The sequence below is a fragment of the Platalea leucorodia genome (genome assembly GCF_965183815.1).
Source record: "Platalea leucorodia genome assembly, chromosome: 6".
Classification (NCBI taxonomy): Eukaryota; Metazoa; Chordata; class Aves; order Pelecaniformes; family Threskiornithidae; genus Platalea; species Platalea leucorodia.
Window position 1 is genome coordinate 17,696,191 of NC_138828.1, and position 14,464 is coordinate 17,710,654.

General features: G+C 37.8%; 1 protein-coding gene across 1 annotated transcript in view; it reads right to left on the minus strand.

Annotated features, from left to right (window-relative positions):
- IQCM (IQ motif containing M) overlaps window positions 1-14,464 on the minus strand; it is a gene marked incomplete at both ends in the record, with an annotated part of 107,195 nt that overhangs the window by 86,155 nt on the left and 6,576 nt on the right. Inside the window, 2 exon segments of the mRNA XM_082315043.1 lie at window positions 8,690-8,760; window positions 12,473-12,563. Of these exon segments, the coding sequence (XP_082171169.1) occupies window positions 8,690-8,760; window positions 12,473-12,563 (162 nt within the window).

Below are 14,464 nucleotides of genomic sequence, written 5' to 3' on the forward strand. Positions count from 1 at the left end.
TAACCCACAGAAGTGGAAGTGGTCCCTGCCAGACATGGGATATTTGCTAGAATTCATTTGTTGTATCACAGGCATATTTTTAAAACCTTGTTATTTAAAATAAAAATATATTCTGCATTTCCTTTCATTAAAGTATTATGAAACATCCTTCTATATTCTAAACAATGATACATATTTAGCAAATAGTTTAGCATCTTTGGAAAAACATCAATTTGTTTACCAGAAATGTACCAGACAGACTGTGAATAGAGAAGAATAAGGCTTCTGAAAGCGCACCCACAAAGGTTTGCTTTTCAGGGTTGATATTACAAGTAATTAGCTTGACATTTAATAAATGACATTTCTAAGAACTGCTAAAGCTGACTTAACAAGCAAACAGAACAACCTTGTTTTGTTTAGAAAAGGTAGTTGCATTGTTGCACATTTTATGTAAAGTGTTTTTGCCAGCTCATGTTGAAAACATCTACATGCATGAAATACTTGAAATAAACATGCTCTCTGTAAACGGACCTTTCTGTTATGGTGCTCTTTGCCTAGCACAAACGCTGATAAAATGTCCTGGGGTAAAGCTGGTATATACTGCAACTGAATGGGCCCATACTAGAGTTATGATAAATTTACCCTCAATTAAAGTCGTGTGTTTTTTCTAAGCATGTTCCGAATCATAAACAATTCAGACTGCATTTTACATTTTGGTCAAAAAAAGGAAGATCTGTTGAAATTATATGTCATTAAACTTTCCCCAGGCTTTAGAATTGGATTTGATATTGGCAAGTAAAGCAATTGCTTTGAAGAATCAAGAATGCATGTCTTAGTCAGGTTATCCAACCCAGAGGACAGGTTTGTTTACATGCAACACATTTCAAGGGCACTTAGAAAACCACAGTAATTCAGGAAATACATCTGAAATTTGGTCTCATTTCCTGCTTGTGTTAAGAAGAATATTAAGTGTTTATGTCATGATGGTCTCATCAGCTTTATTTTTGTGCATTAGAAATCTTGAAATCCCTTCCAAGTGCCTGTAATATCAGAGTATCATTCACCCAGTTCAGCTGCTTGGTTAGCACACCCACACCTCACCAGGGAAGAGAATAGAATCTTCAACCCAAATGGCAGAAATTTAGTTATAAATAGGGTTCCCATACAGCATTTGCAGACAGCATTTTTTATAAGCCTGGGGGCTTTGGGGGTTGGGTTGGTTATTTTTTTTATGATGAATTTTACTTCGCTGGTTAAACATGGGGTGAGGCAGATCTACAAAGCTATCCAGTTTAAAAGGAAATGTGAGCAAAGCCACTGACCTTTTTATTTTTTTTTCCTAATGCCGGAGTTCAATGATGACACGGTCTACTGAACCAAGCAGTGGACCTGTCTCAAGACAGTATCAGCATGTATTAGCGTGTACACAAAAGTTTGTTTGAGATCTGGAGTACATAATGTATGAAAGAAAGACAAAATGTGAAATGCTAGAATGAATGATAACAATTGTCCTATGAGTGAAAACCAATGTCCTATCTTCTATATTCTTAAGATTTGGGGACAAAAAGAAACATATGCCTTTTTCTTTTTCCTTACTTCCTTCACTAATTGTTTTTATAATCTAAAAGAAAAAGATTGTGAGCTGCATAAACATAGAAAAAACTTAAGGGGATAAGAAAAATATATTTTTTGGCAAAACCAAAATAAATCCTTAAGAGAGTGATACATTCTCAAGAAAACTTTCATTTCTAAAAAAGGGAAAACTTACTAAAACCAACAGTTCTTAGTTTGCAGCAGTCTTGAAAGAGCAGAAACATAACCTGAAAAAATAAATTAATATAGAGTTTTCCATTGTAGTATACAACTAATGCTTTCAAATAATGAAAATACTATGCTGCTACAATGGCTCGCCTTCACCAAAGCAATATTGGATTTACAAACAAAATAGAAGTTAAACCAGCACGCACCTGAATACCTTGGGGGTCCCTCACTGGCATTGCACGGGCACAGGGACAGCCCTAAAATTTCCAGTTCAGAAAAGATACTGTGTCTTCACTGACACTCCTTGACATCTCGCCTGTTACACCTTGCAGGTTTTTTGTTGCCCCCTGCTACTCTCTAAGTCTGATCCCACAGTTAATCTTCTCCCTTCAACCCCTTGTATAGCTGATCCCCTCCTAGCTGATCCAGCTCATTTCCAGCCTCCCAGTGACACCCTGTTTCACGGCCTTTCTTTACTTCAGTCATATAAACCTTTCCATTAAAGAACTCACTTTCTGCCCACTAGGCACTTCCATGGGCCTATTTTATTATAGTGAAAATGCAAACAACAGGGAAAAGAATCTTGTATACACATGAATGAATTATGCTCCCTCAGAAAAAGCCCTTTGAACTGCAGTTTCTTTCCCTTCTTCCCCATCTCTTGTCACCATGGGTTATTTTTCAAATGTGCTTTCACAGCAGTTCTTCATTGAAGTGAATGGTACTACTTTGGGACCTTGGTATTTGTGCAGTAATTACTATTGTTCAGCCCTGTATTTAATAGGCAAGTGAGAGGACTACTAAAAATACAGCAGCACTCATAAAGATTGCCTACAAATCTCTTTAGAAATACATACAAAGCTGTAGTCCCAAACAAACCCTGTTCCATTCAACAAAGCTTTTCTGTTAAACTGCAATGCAAAAATACAAGACGAAGAAGAAATAATACTGGGTCAGAAGAAACAGAGGAAGGAATAAAGACTGTAGTTCAAACAACTATGGCCTTGGTTGGGAGAGCAAAAGTCTGTTTTATCAGTGCTGCAAACTGTTCTCATTTTTTCAATTGCTTCAAAATCAAGCTAACTCTAATTTGCTCTAAACAGCTTTTGATTTTATCAACAAAGCATCAAAGGGCCTGAGCAATATGTAGTGCGAATATCTTTTGTAAAGGTCAAATTGTTTTCCTGTCTTAGAAAGTGAAATCTCCTCACCTTTTTTATTTTATGATTCAAGCTGTATTTGAAAATGCACTGTTTATTTGCAGTGCTATAGCTCTTTCTTCTCCTTTCCTTCCTGCAAACCTTATTTCCAGCTTACACTGTACTTTATGAAATGAAATGTTTTACATGATTTCCCATGAAAACCCCCATCAGTTGTGTATCTTCATGTTATTAAACAAGTATGTTTTTTTCTGATAGATGTATGACAATGAACTGTGATGAATCAAGCAAGAAAAATGATCGGTTCCAGAGTTTCCTGTTGTAAGATGGAAGTGAGCCATCATAAAATGCAACCCCCCCTAAATTGTGCTAGATGTTTTGAAATTATACTTGTAATAGTGTTAATTACCAATAGCCCCACCATTTTAGGAGCACACAATTGAAAACCAGTTACGCTGGAATCTAAAAAGGATAACATCTCTTCATCTGACACTATTTTTTTCTTTTTGACAGAAAAATTGGCCATTTCTCTTACACAATAAGAAAAAATTAGGTAAATGTGCCTGAAGCAGACAGGAGTAATTTGATTGTTTCTTAAAAACCCATTTATATTGAGGACTCAAATTGAATCCCAGCCTTGATTTTTTCCATTCTACCCAGGTGTGACTGACTACAGATCACCTAAAATGGTGACACAAAAGGGAATTAGAGCTAGACTTATGCTTCTGCTGAAGCTCAGCAACTAGACAATGTCCCTTTATAGAGGAAGAAGGGGGTGCAGATGTTTTCACATTGAGTGAACTCGAGAGAGTGTGATCCTGCAACCTCTCTTTAGTAGTGAGCCCAAGCAACATACCAAGGCCTCCAGGTTTTGGCAGTCCTTCAGCTCTGAAGATCAGATTTTCAAAACTGTTCAGCTGTCATAGATAAAGCAGTACCATCCAACACTTGGCCTTTCAGTTTCTGCCCTCTGTTGCACCAAGTCTTTCATTCAGAAAACAGATTTCTTATTAGCATCATCTGTTAAGCCAGGGGAGGAAAATTAACTTTCATTGTAAAAGTTAATCTTCATCAGGGCATTCAGAAGTGCTAATATTAATGTATTTTTTCGTATAGGACCCATCTGTAGAAAATATAGGTTTGGCAAATATTTATAGATATATGGCTTCTGGGATTCTATTTTCTTTCCAGTATGAAATCTGTCATAGCCAAACTATGAAAATATATATACTAACAGTGACTTGGAAAAAGCACACTATTTCAGCTCATTAAAAGAAAGGTGAAGAATCTGAATCAGGCTTTGTTGGCCAGGATGAGACATTCTGGAGAGAGCAGTATTACCTTATTAAGTTCAACCATAAAAGATGGATGGTCTTGCATATGTTTCAATCATAGCATTATTTTTTCCGAAGTATAAATCAGATGGCTTATTTGAAGCACCTCACGCAACATTGAGAGTGCTGCTAATATGTTCAGTGAGTCTTTCTTCAACCATGCTTTTGCATGCATGGGCAAGTGTTGTTACCAGCCCTTTCCATCAAAACTGGTCAACGCTTTTCCATTACAATGCTCTATTTTCAGCTCCTTAGAGGAACTTCAGCTATTGAAGCTGAAGTTTTCTTTGCTGAGCATATGCGTCTTTAAACAAAAAACAAAAACAAACAAGCAAAAAAACCACCCCCAAAACCCAAAACAGCCTACTAGACAAAATCTGAATTCCAACTTGCCTCCTTATATTCTGCTAGAAAATCATTATTCCATATGACAGAAATAGAGGTGGGCAACAGAATGAAAAAGCTGAACTAAGTTCAACCCAGTGCCTGATTCTGACTCATCTCTGTTCATGAATAAGGATGAACCAAGTCAATGCAAGGTTTCTGGCATTATTTCCTTATCATCAAATATGTTTGATTTCTCACATATTTGTCATCAGCTCCTTTGGCTTGGATTGTTTTTGGCTGATAGAGATAAGCTAGACCCTTGATTTAACTCACATCTTTAGCTATCTAGCTTATTGAAAGAGAAATATTCTGCATTCTATCGCCTTTATATGAGGAATAACTTATAGCAGCAAATAAAGAGGGAAAAAAAGCCTCAAAGTTCTATTCAAAAGATTTCAAATTTTTGCTGAGAGGAGGAGGAATGAAAAACAGGCTCCTGGTCAACCTGCAAGCCCCTTAGGCTCTTGCAGGTCACAGTGGACTACCAGAAGAAAAGAATCAGGGCTACTCCACAGTTTACACTACCTTAAACCCATCTAGTTCCTCTGTATCCTGTTACTCATATGAACTTTATTCAACAAAGGTGGGTAGAAGAGAGCAAAAGGAGCACTGCTACTCCTCTTCCCTCAGTCTCTCCTCACTCGCACACTTCTGCTCTTATGGAATGTCGCTCCAGGGTCCTGGAGGAAGACTGCCAGCAAGAAACACTGACAAAAATATTTGTTGCCTCTCCATCATGCAAGATGGTAGTATGAACCTTAAGAGGATCATGGAAATACTGTAAGGAGCTATGTTAATAAGCTCACAGAACATTAGTGAGAGCTATTCTTCTTGTTATTAATGTTTCAAAAAAGGCAGGTTGCTAATTATTTAGCATTAACAAATAAACAGATCACATCCATTCTGTACTATCAACAAAGTATCTGTATCCACTTTGCTGTAACTGTAAGCAAAGTGGATCAGTAGATCTTAGGAGTACATATATATTTTTATGTATGCCTAGTGATATACACATGAACACTGATGTTAACGTACAAAAATTGATGTTTGCCTACAGCCTTAAAGCTCTTGCCTCATATTTTTAATTGAATGAATTATTTAGCTTTTTTAACAGTGTATCAAGCCTCTCCTACAAGACGAATGACAATATTCATAATTTAATATGCAATTTAGACTCAAAGGAATACAACCAAATCTGTACAAACATTTACAGAATTAGTCAGTTTTTGTTCCCAGGAGATATGGAAAAAGCTCTGGTCCTCTTACTTTACAAGACAGCTGGACTAATGTCATTTGCTAAAAACATTTTAGAATTAATCCTGACATTTTTAATCAAATAATTTACTGTTTTTTACTGAAGACTTAGGTATTCAGCTAGTTTGACAGTTGCTTGAATATGGTTTGAGGAATATTGGCACTAATAATTGAATAAATTATTAGAAAACATATTTTTCTTGCATATTCCTAGCTATTTTCACCACTATTTATCAGTTCCTAGCTCTTAATGATAAAATCCACTAAGCCTAAGGAAAGAATCACTTTTACCTCAAAAAGAGGGATAACCTGCAGTTTGTGTTCTTTTAGTGTATTTTTTTAAAAAAACATATTTTTACAAATGCATGGACTTAAAAGCTTTAAAAGCATTAAATAGCAGATTTTTTTAAACTTTTTCTTTGAAATCAACATTTTTGCAGATATTGCGAAGGTATAACTATGAGGCTTTTTTATAAAGATATGTAACAAATATCATCTCAGCTGAGCTGACGCTCAGCTTCAACTTTCTCTACCTATAGTACAAATGTACAGGTAGTAGCAATAAAATAATCAGTTATTTTGTTTTAAAATACGCCGTCAAATTATGTTCCTCTCTCTTTTCATTCATGACCCCAGCACTGCAATCTAATCTGCCGGCATTCACATAGGGAAATTTGCACACATCTAGGGCTTGCTCACATATATCAGCTCAAAGAACCAGAATATATGTTTCTGACTAACAGACCCAAATAGGAGACTATCACAAAGTAAAAATAACTGTGTCCTTTAGAAAGAAGAGTTACAATTTTTTGCAAGATTGCCCCACATTTTTCTCTTCCACTGAATAGCATCGCAGCTTTCTCAGTGACTCCACAGAGGTTTCTACTCTTCATCGCATACAGCGATGTGCACAGCATGAGTGGTGGGAGCAGGATATCCAGCCTTGTTGGCCAGCAGATCTAGACCAGCTAGGAAGGAAAAGTAATCCTGTGCTGAGTAGACTGTAACAGATTGCTTCCTCCTTGCAATGAATGGAGGACCAAAGCACAAACTGTAATTGAGAGCTAGCTCCCTGCCTGATCTGATCTGCGGGTGGACAACTACAGGCTGCCGCTGAGTCAGTTTAAGGCAAGTTGTCATGCTGCAATTTAATCCTAAAGAACAATCAAATAAAGGTTTTCAGAGCCTTTCTTTGCCTTTCTAAAAAATATTTGCAAAAACACATTGTGGATATAGTCCCGTTCATTGAGACAGCAGTATCCTATTGATAGTAGCTTAAATCAGTTCTTTTTTGTCTGCTTGCATGAAAATTTAGATTTTGAAATGTGTAAAAGACCTAAACAAAACAGAAGGCACTGGAAGACAGAATGGATGTTAACTCATTCTCAATACCTGATTGTTTCAGAATCCACTGGCTTTTCATAGTCTTACATTTCCTTATTCTAGGACTATAGAGTGCAGAGAAGAAGGGAAGATCAGAGCAGACAGATCATATTGCTGCTAGCAGCAGCCTACCTGGGGACATTTAAGTGCAGTAGATTAAGAAAATGTTTAGTGACTATCATGATTCAGAGCCCAGTTAAGTCTGTGAAAGCCCTAAGAAGCATTTATGGCAAACACATTTTTGTTATTGTTTCTGTTTATCAAGGAAAACTCGGGTCAGATGCCTTATTTTCACAAGAGTCAGGTCTTTTTATCTCTTTCTCAGTGCCCTTTGACTGAAAGAGATGGAACTGAGTAAGTTCCTTAGGTCTCAAAAGCATTGTCTCCAATTTTGTATCAGGAGCTTTTACTGCAGATCTCTTTTCAGTCACATTATTTTTAGTGAGTTTCCATGGAGGAATAGGAGTTCAGGCTCTCAGCTGGCCCTTACACTACAGCAGCTTTGGCCAGTGAAAAGCTAGTACACGCTTAAGTCAGGATTCAAGCAGTCAATGCTGGCAAAGGGAAGACTCAGCTGAGGGTTATGAGATCCCTCCTGCAAGATGGAGGTGTCAAACAAAGAAGGCTGGAGCAGAATTAGGCTGGCTGCTTGGCAGCAGGAACAAGCTGTGACAGGAGGCAGGACAGAAGGATAGATATCCAAATGTCAGGATCAAGAACCAAGGCTGGAGCAGATAGCAACAGGTGTTAGGTCTCAGGATCACAGCCCAGAGCTACACCCAAGTGGCTGACGGTGAAACCTGACTGATGGGAAAACCATCAGCCAAGCTTTCAAGGTAGTATCTAAATCCCTGGGGCACAGACTGTGGCCAGGCCATTTGACGGTTGTTTGGATTGACAGAGATTAGGTGCCCAAGTATCCATGTGAAGTTTGGAAGGGGTTTGATGCGTGCTAGAATTGCGCAAGAAAGGTGGGGGCACAATGGGACTTGACAATAGTACTGTCAGTCAGCCAAGTTCTTGGTACATGCTCATATATACAAAGCAATACGGGTAACAGCTCACAGGAAAACAGGCACCTTTCACTTTGGGTTTGAAGGACAGAGCATAAAGGTTTCAAGTAAGCTAGCAAAGCCTATTCAGTAGGAGAGGATTAGGAGATAAATATGGAGCGTTGTCCCTGAGATACACGGATTTACAAAAAAGTCTGAAATTAAAAAAAAAAAAAAAAATCTAAATTTGTCTAGCATCGATGTTGTAAACCTTTGGAAGTTTTGCAGAACATTAGAAAGAATACACTCAACATGAGGAATTTTTAAAAAATACCTCTCCCTCCAAAAACTCAAGACAACTTTCCTTTTCTAATACTCAGTATAGGTTAATCAGATTAAATCTACTCTCTGTACCAGAACAGAATTTACTCCTCTTTACCTTTGTATGTGATCGGAAACCCTGGAATACCATATGGTCTAGGAGAAGCACAGGGTAAATCCAAGGATGTGCTTTAAAAAAAATAAAAACAAGGCAAAATTTTATCTTTTCTCCATCTCTACAAGCTAAGGTCTCATATTGTGTAGAATATCACTTCAAAATACTTTTTTAAACACTTAAAAGCCAAAATTAACCATTTGAATAAACACTAGCTTTTGGGTTGGGGACTTTTTAATGCCGGAGTCTTTAATTTCTAAATTAGCTGTTCTTATTAGATGTGCTTAAAGTCATTACAGTCTAAAAAACGCTTTGTGATAATAGGAAATAAATTGATGGCTTCATTCTAGTTCTTCACAGAATGACTTCTGTCACTGTGACTGTAATTAGCTGCCACTCATGTTGGTATTGTGGGTATGGAAGTCAAAGAATGAAAGTAAACAAGTATTTTCTATGGTAGCAGTGCAAAACACAAATTTGTCCATATTGGCAAAGAAGAGTGGGCAAGTGGCATTGCCTACAGATATGCTGTAGCTGTTATGTGAATAATAGGTGTCAGCGGGGCAAGGAGAATGACTTCTGTGAAGCTTCATTCTCTTTTGGATGGGTGGGAGCAGGCTGGTCTGGCTTTTGCTTATTCATAGTCATGCCAGTCTGTCTGCTCATCTGTTCACGGGCTGCTCTGTGGAATAATTCTGTCAGTTCCAGATGTTTCATTTATTTTACCATTAAAACAATGTGGTGTGTAACTGTCATGGTGGGTAATTTTCAGAAATAAAAAAGTATATTCTATTTGAAAAATCAATTACTGAAACTACTCACTGTTCATGAGTACCAGTCACATATTTGCTGAATTTTAATTCAGTAGTAGAGATTGTGCTTTGGGGCTCCATTAAATATATAAATACATTATATTAACATAAATAAGTTTATCTAATGTGTTTTAACCTAGCTGCTTAACTATGGTTAATTTTGCATAATGCTGAACACATAATACATACTCATCCCAGGGAACAAGTTTGTTCCCATGGCCAGTTTCTAGAACTGTTGTGAAGTAACTAAGAGGCACAGGAGCCTCCACAGGATACGCACAGCTCAGTTTCAGCTCTGGCTTGGAAATAAGGCTATCAAGAATTGCCATAGTCAGCAGTAACACAAAGTGCTTTTAAAACCTGGGCACTTTTTTCCACACCTGCTGTGCAACCATGGTCACAAGGATCCAGATATTATCAAAAGATCAACAGGAAATTCATGGAAAGGAAATCACTATCACAACTCATGTATGTAATTGAGTTTGGTATTTAAGTATGCCATCTTGTAAAGAATGCAGGGGGTTTTTCCTGTTTTATTTAGTAGCCAAATTCATGCTCATGAAGATCTAGGATACAATATGTATAGCAAGTTACTAGAGGCTTATCAGATTTCATCAGTTAAAGGTATTTAACCTTTTGCTTACCCCAATACCTTGTGACACCCACCAAGAGCAGTTATCATCCAGAAGCATAGTGCCCAATTCTGCTTTATTACTGAGATATGTTACACTTTCCAAAAATAAAATCCAGATTATATACCTTAGTTTTAAATCTCTCATTTTCTTTTATAATGTACTCCAGGAGTGATCAGGAGGCTGATCTTAAGTTGTTTGTGAATTCCAAGTGTGAAGGAAAGGTTACATGAGATACTCGGGCTGAAAAGAGATGAAATCACACGTACAGCTATATTTTATTTTTCCTTAGCAGTGTCACCACTGGAACTTTACAAAAATTCACAAGGATTTGGGGAGACTAAATGAGCTTTCCTGGAATTCTTGAAGAATTGTGAGAGCCTGATGTAAGAGAAGGCAAAAGAGAAATTCTGAATAGGATTTTCCATTGATTTTGAGTTTAGGGGTCATGTTCATGTAGTACTGATGATGGTGGGCCACTATCAATTTTTTTTTCAGCCAGGTCTCTGCACTTCAATAGATATATACAATTGCAGAGGATGTGCATGTGCCCTTAAAGTAGCTTGGCAATTGTTCATGTTACTATCTTCAGTTAGAAAACAAATAAGAAGGTGCAAATGGAACCACAAGTGCGGGGGATTGTAATAGGCACACACGAGGATTTCCAGTAAACAGGTTGGTGTCTGCAAAATGTTGTCACAAAGGTGCAGGAAAACTCAAAGTAATCAAAAAAAAAGCCCAAAAAATCAGGATTGTAGACATCAATGTAAAATCCATTTGCACGTAGCCATTCTTCCCCCTACTTTTTCTGCTTTATAGTTGGTGGTGTTTGTTACTCCCTACTTCCTCTCCTCATTATGATTCCACTTCTCTTTTCTGTCTAGGTACACACAAGAACTGGGGGTTGGAGAAGGGATACTAAACAGTGGAAACCCTTCAAAATCATCAAATAAACATGTTAGTAAATATATGAAGGTTTGTTCTTTTGGATGGAAGCAGAAGCAAATGAAAAGTCTTTCACAAGCTATAATTTTGTCTTCCTTTGAGGATATGTAGAAAGAAGCAGCCAAAGCTCACTGATACAGCTAAACCATTTTCTGTGAACAGCCATTTCACTATGCTCATGCAAGGCAAATATAATTACCCTGATAAACAGATAAAATGGTAAGTCTCTAAAACTATACACTTAGATGTCTATATTCTCCTACCAATATTTTAATCTCAAGTTGAAATTGAAAATGTTCCACTAAGAATGTTCCTTAACGTGCTAGAATTCAGATGATAAAAGGAAGTTATTGTCAACAGTTTTGAGGCATTATTAGAATGGTGTTTGAAATGGCAATAAGGATATTTGAGAAATATTTAAAATTATCAAAAGCATAAAGCAACTTTTGGGAAGATTCAGCTCACAAAGTATCAGCCAAGATTGCAAATAAATATCCATAACTGGTTAGAGTGTACTGCACTACTCATGTTGGTGGGTGGGCATGTGTTCATACACATAGTCTCATCAGAGCACATGGGTTGCAGCCATGAGTGAATACTTACCAAAACAGGTAAGAGCCGCACAGCTCAGATCTTTGCAGATTCACAAGAGGTGGTGCTACCACAAGGGAGAAACATGCCACAGAATGATTATGCCTTGCTGATCAGAACAGAACAAAGGGAAAAGCTGATTTTGGGGAGCAGAACTGGGTCAGATCTTCAGCTGCTGTAAATGATCACCACCTTGTTTAGGTCAAGGCAATAAAAGATCTTGTTCTTTTTTTAGATATGGCAGGTTATTGCATAACTGATGTTTTAAAAAGGCAAAGCAGGTACTGTAAAAATTATATAAGGTTTTTTGTTTTTTTTTTATTTACATTTCAGTAGTGTTTTACTACATTTCATTAGTGTTTTAGTTTAGGTATAGGGCCTGACCAGAGATCACAGGATGTAAATATGAGTTTGACCACTAAAATCAATGGGAAAAAAAAATTAGGAGTTTAAACTAGGAAGTTTATACATATAAAAAGGAAGGTTCAGTTCTTCTTACTATAAGAACTAAAGTCTTTAAAGTATAACATTGGAAAGATAGCTCATCCTGCATTTTTCAGTAAGATCTTGGGAATAATCTATATATTGAAGAGGCAATAGTGAACTCCATAAAAATAAATGTAAACAAGCAATCAAACAGAACTTTTATTCCTAGATTTTGTAGAACTTTATAATTTCTCAAAGAATTTACAGTAAGAAATTTACAGTAAATACAACATATAACCTGTATAAAGGCAGAGTCAACATCTTATTTGGCTTTGAGAGGAAAAACCATTAATAGTCCAGTTAATTATTCCAGGTCTTACCTGAGAGATGAGAAGTTTTCCTTTTTCTCATTCTCCAAAGCTCTACTCACAAAGTCAATCCCGGACAACAATTCAGTTATACTTATTCTCTCTGTGAAAAAGGCAAGTGATATAACAAAGATTTAAAAGACATTTATTTCTACACATATGAGCACAGCCAGCTCAAGAGAGGCACCAAGTCATCATGTTTTTCTACAAGAGTATGAGAAACTTCTCAGGAAAACTACAAACATATGCACATACTGCAAACAGACATCTTCTCCAATGTCACTCTGCATTTAATTTTGGACTCCAAACCATTATGCAAGTGGACCACACACTCCACATAGCTCTGTTTTATATTCACAAACACGGAGAAAACTAAACCACTTTTAAGCATAAAAACTGTTTTAGAAAAGATCTTATTAGGAATTCACACATACAGCAATTGTTTTAGAAGTACCAAAGATAGCAAAAACATTCAATAGCCTTCAAATATGTACACTATAAGTACTGTTTCTTTCCCTTTGCTCCCTTCAGAAGCTTTCCTTACACAATAAAAATATTCCCTCTGTATTTACTTCCCATTTACTTTTCCAAATTAATGTATTCTAATTTTTAAAAATGTTTTACATTTTGTACTGTGTTCATACACAGAGACAGATGAATTTGGAAGCTTTCTGTTTCTTTAGTACCCACGTAATCATACGACAGTACACTCTGGGCGAGGCAGAACTGAAGATGCTCATTCCCCAAGCCCCACCATGCCAGTTCAGCACACGGGAAAACAGACCGTTATTTAAGTCTCTCTCTTGCAAACACTCAAACTTTTCAGACAGTAAAAAAACTTGGGCCTTGGGGAGGAGTGGCTGGAGAGCTGCCTGGTGGAAAAGGACCTGGGGGTGCTGGTTGACAGCTGCCTGAACATGAGCCAGCAGTGTGCTCAGGGGGCCAAGAGGGCCAATGGCATCCTGGCTTGTATCAGGAATAGTGGGGCCAGCAGGACCAGGGAGGTGATGGTGCCCCTGTGCTCAGCACTGGTGAGGCTGCACCTCAAATACTGTGTTCAGTTTTGGGCCCCTCCTTACAAGAAGGACATGGAGGTGCTGGAGCGTGTCCAGAGGAGGGCAACGAAGCTGGTGAAGGGTCTAGAGCACAAGTCTTATGAGGAGCGGCTGAGGGAGCTGGGGTTGTTTAGCCTGGGGAAGAGGAGGCTGAGGGGAGATCTTATCACTCTCTACAACTACCTGAAAGGAGGTTGTAGCGAGGTGGGGGTCGGTCTCTTGTCCCAGGCAGCAAGCAACAGGACAAGAGGAAATGGCCTCCAGTTGTGCCAGGGGAGGTTTAGATTAGATATTAGTAAAAATGTCTTCACGGAGAGAGTGGTCAGGCATTGGAACAGCCTGCCCAGGGAAGTGGTGCAATCACAGTCCCTGGAAGTGTTCAAAAAACATGTGGATGTGGTGCTTAGGGACATGGTTTAGAGGTGGACCTGGCAGTTAGGTTAACTGTTGGACTTGATCTCAGAGGTCTTTTCCAACCTTAATGACTCTATGAAAACACTGGGAAGAAAACAAATGAAGTCCCTTAATTTCAGTAAAACAAAGTGGAATACAGGTGTGAACTGTAACTTGAAAGTAAAGAACATAAGGGGATTCAGAAATCAGTTGATTCCAACACATCCTGAACTCCTCTCACCTCGCTGCAGTAGATGCAATGCAGTGCATGCAACTTTCACCCAGTAACAGCTGAGTCCCATTAGCCTGGCAATATGCCCGTAGTGTCTTACCACACTCAAGTACCAGACAGGAAAAAATACCACCAAAGCATGTATCTCTAGTAGATGGAGTGCCAAACCCAGAGTAGCAGTGCTGATGTCTTGATTTGTACCTGCTTAGGAATATAAAGTTCCTCCTGATTTATATTGTACTTTATAATACATCACTTTGAAATCAAAGATCATTCCTATTTTTTTTTTTTCATTTAAAATGTGTACATGTTGATTTAACACAG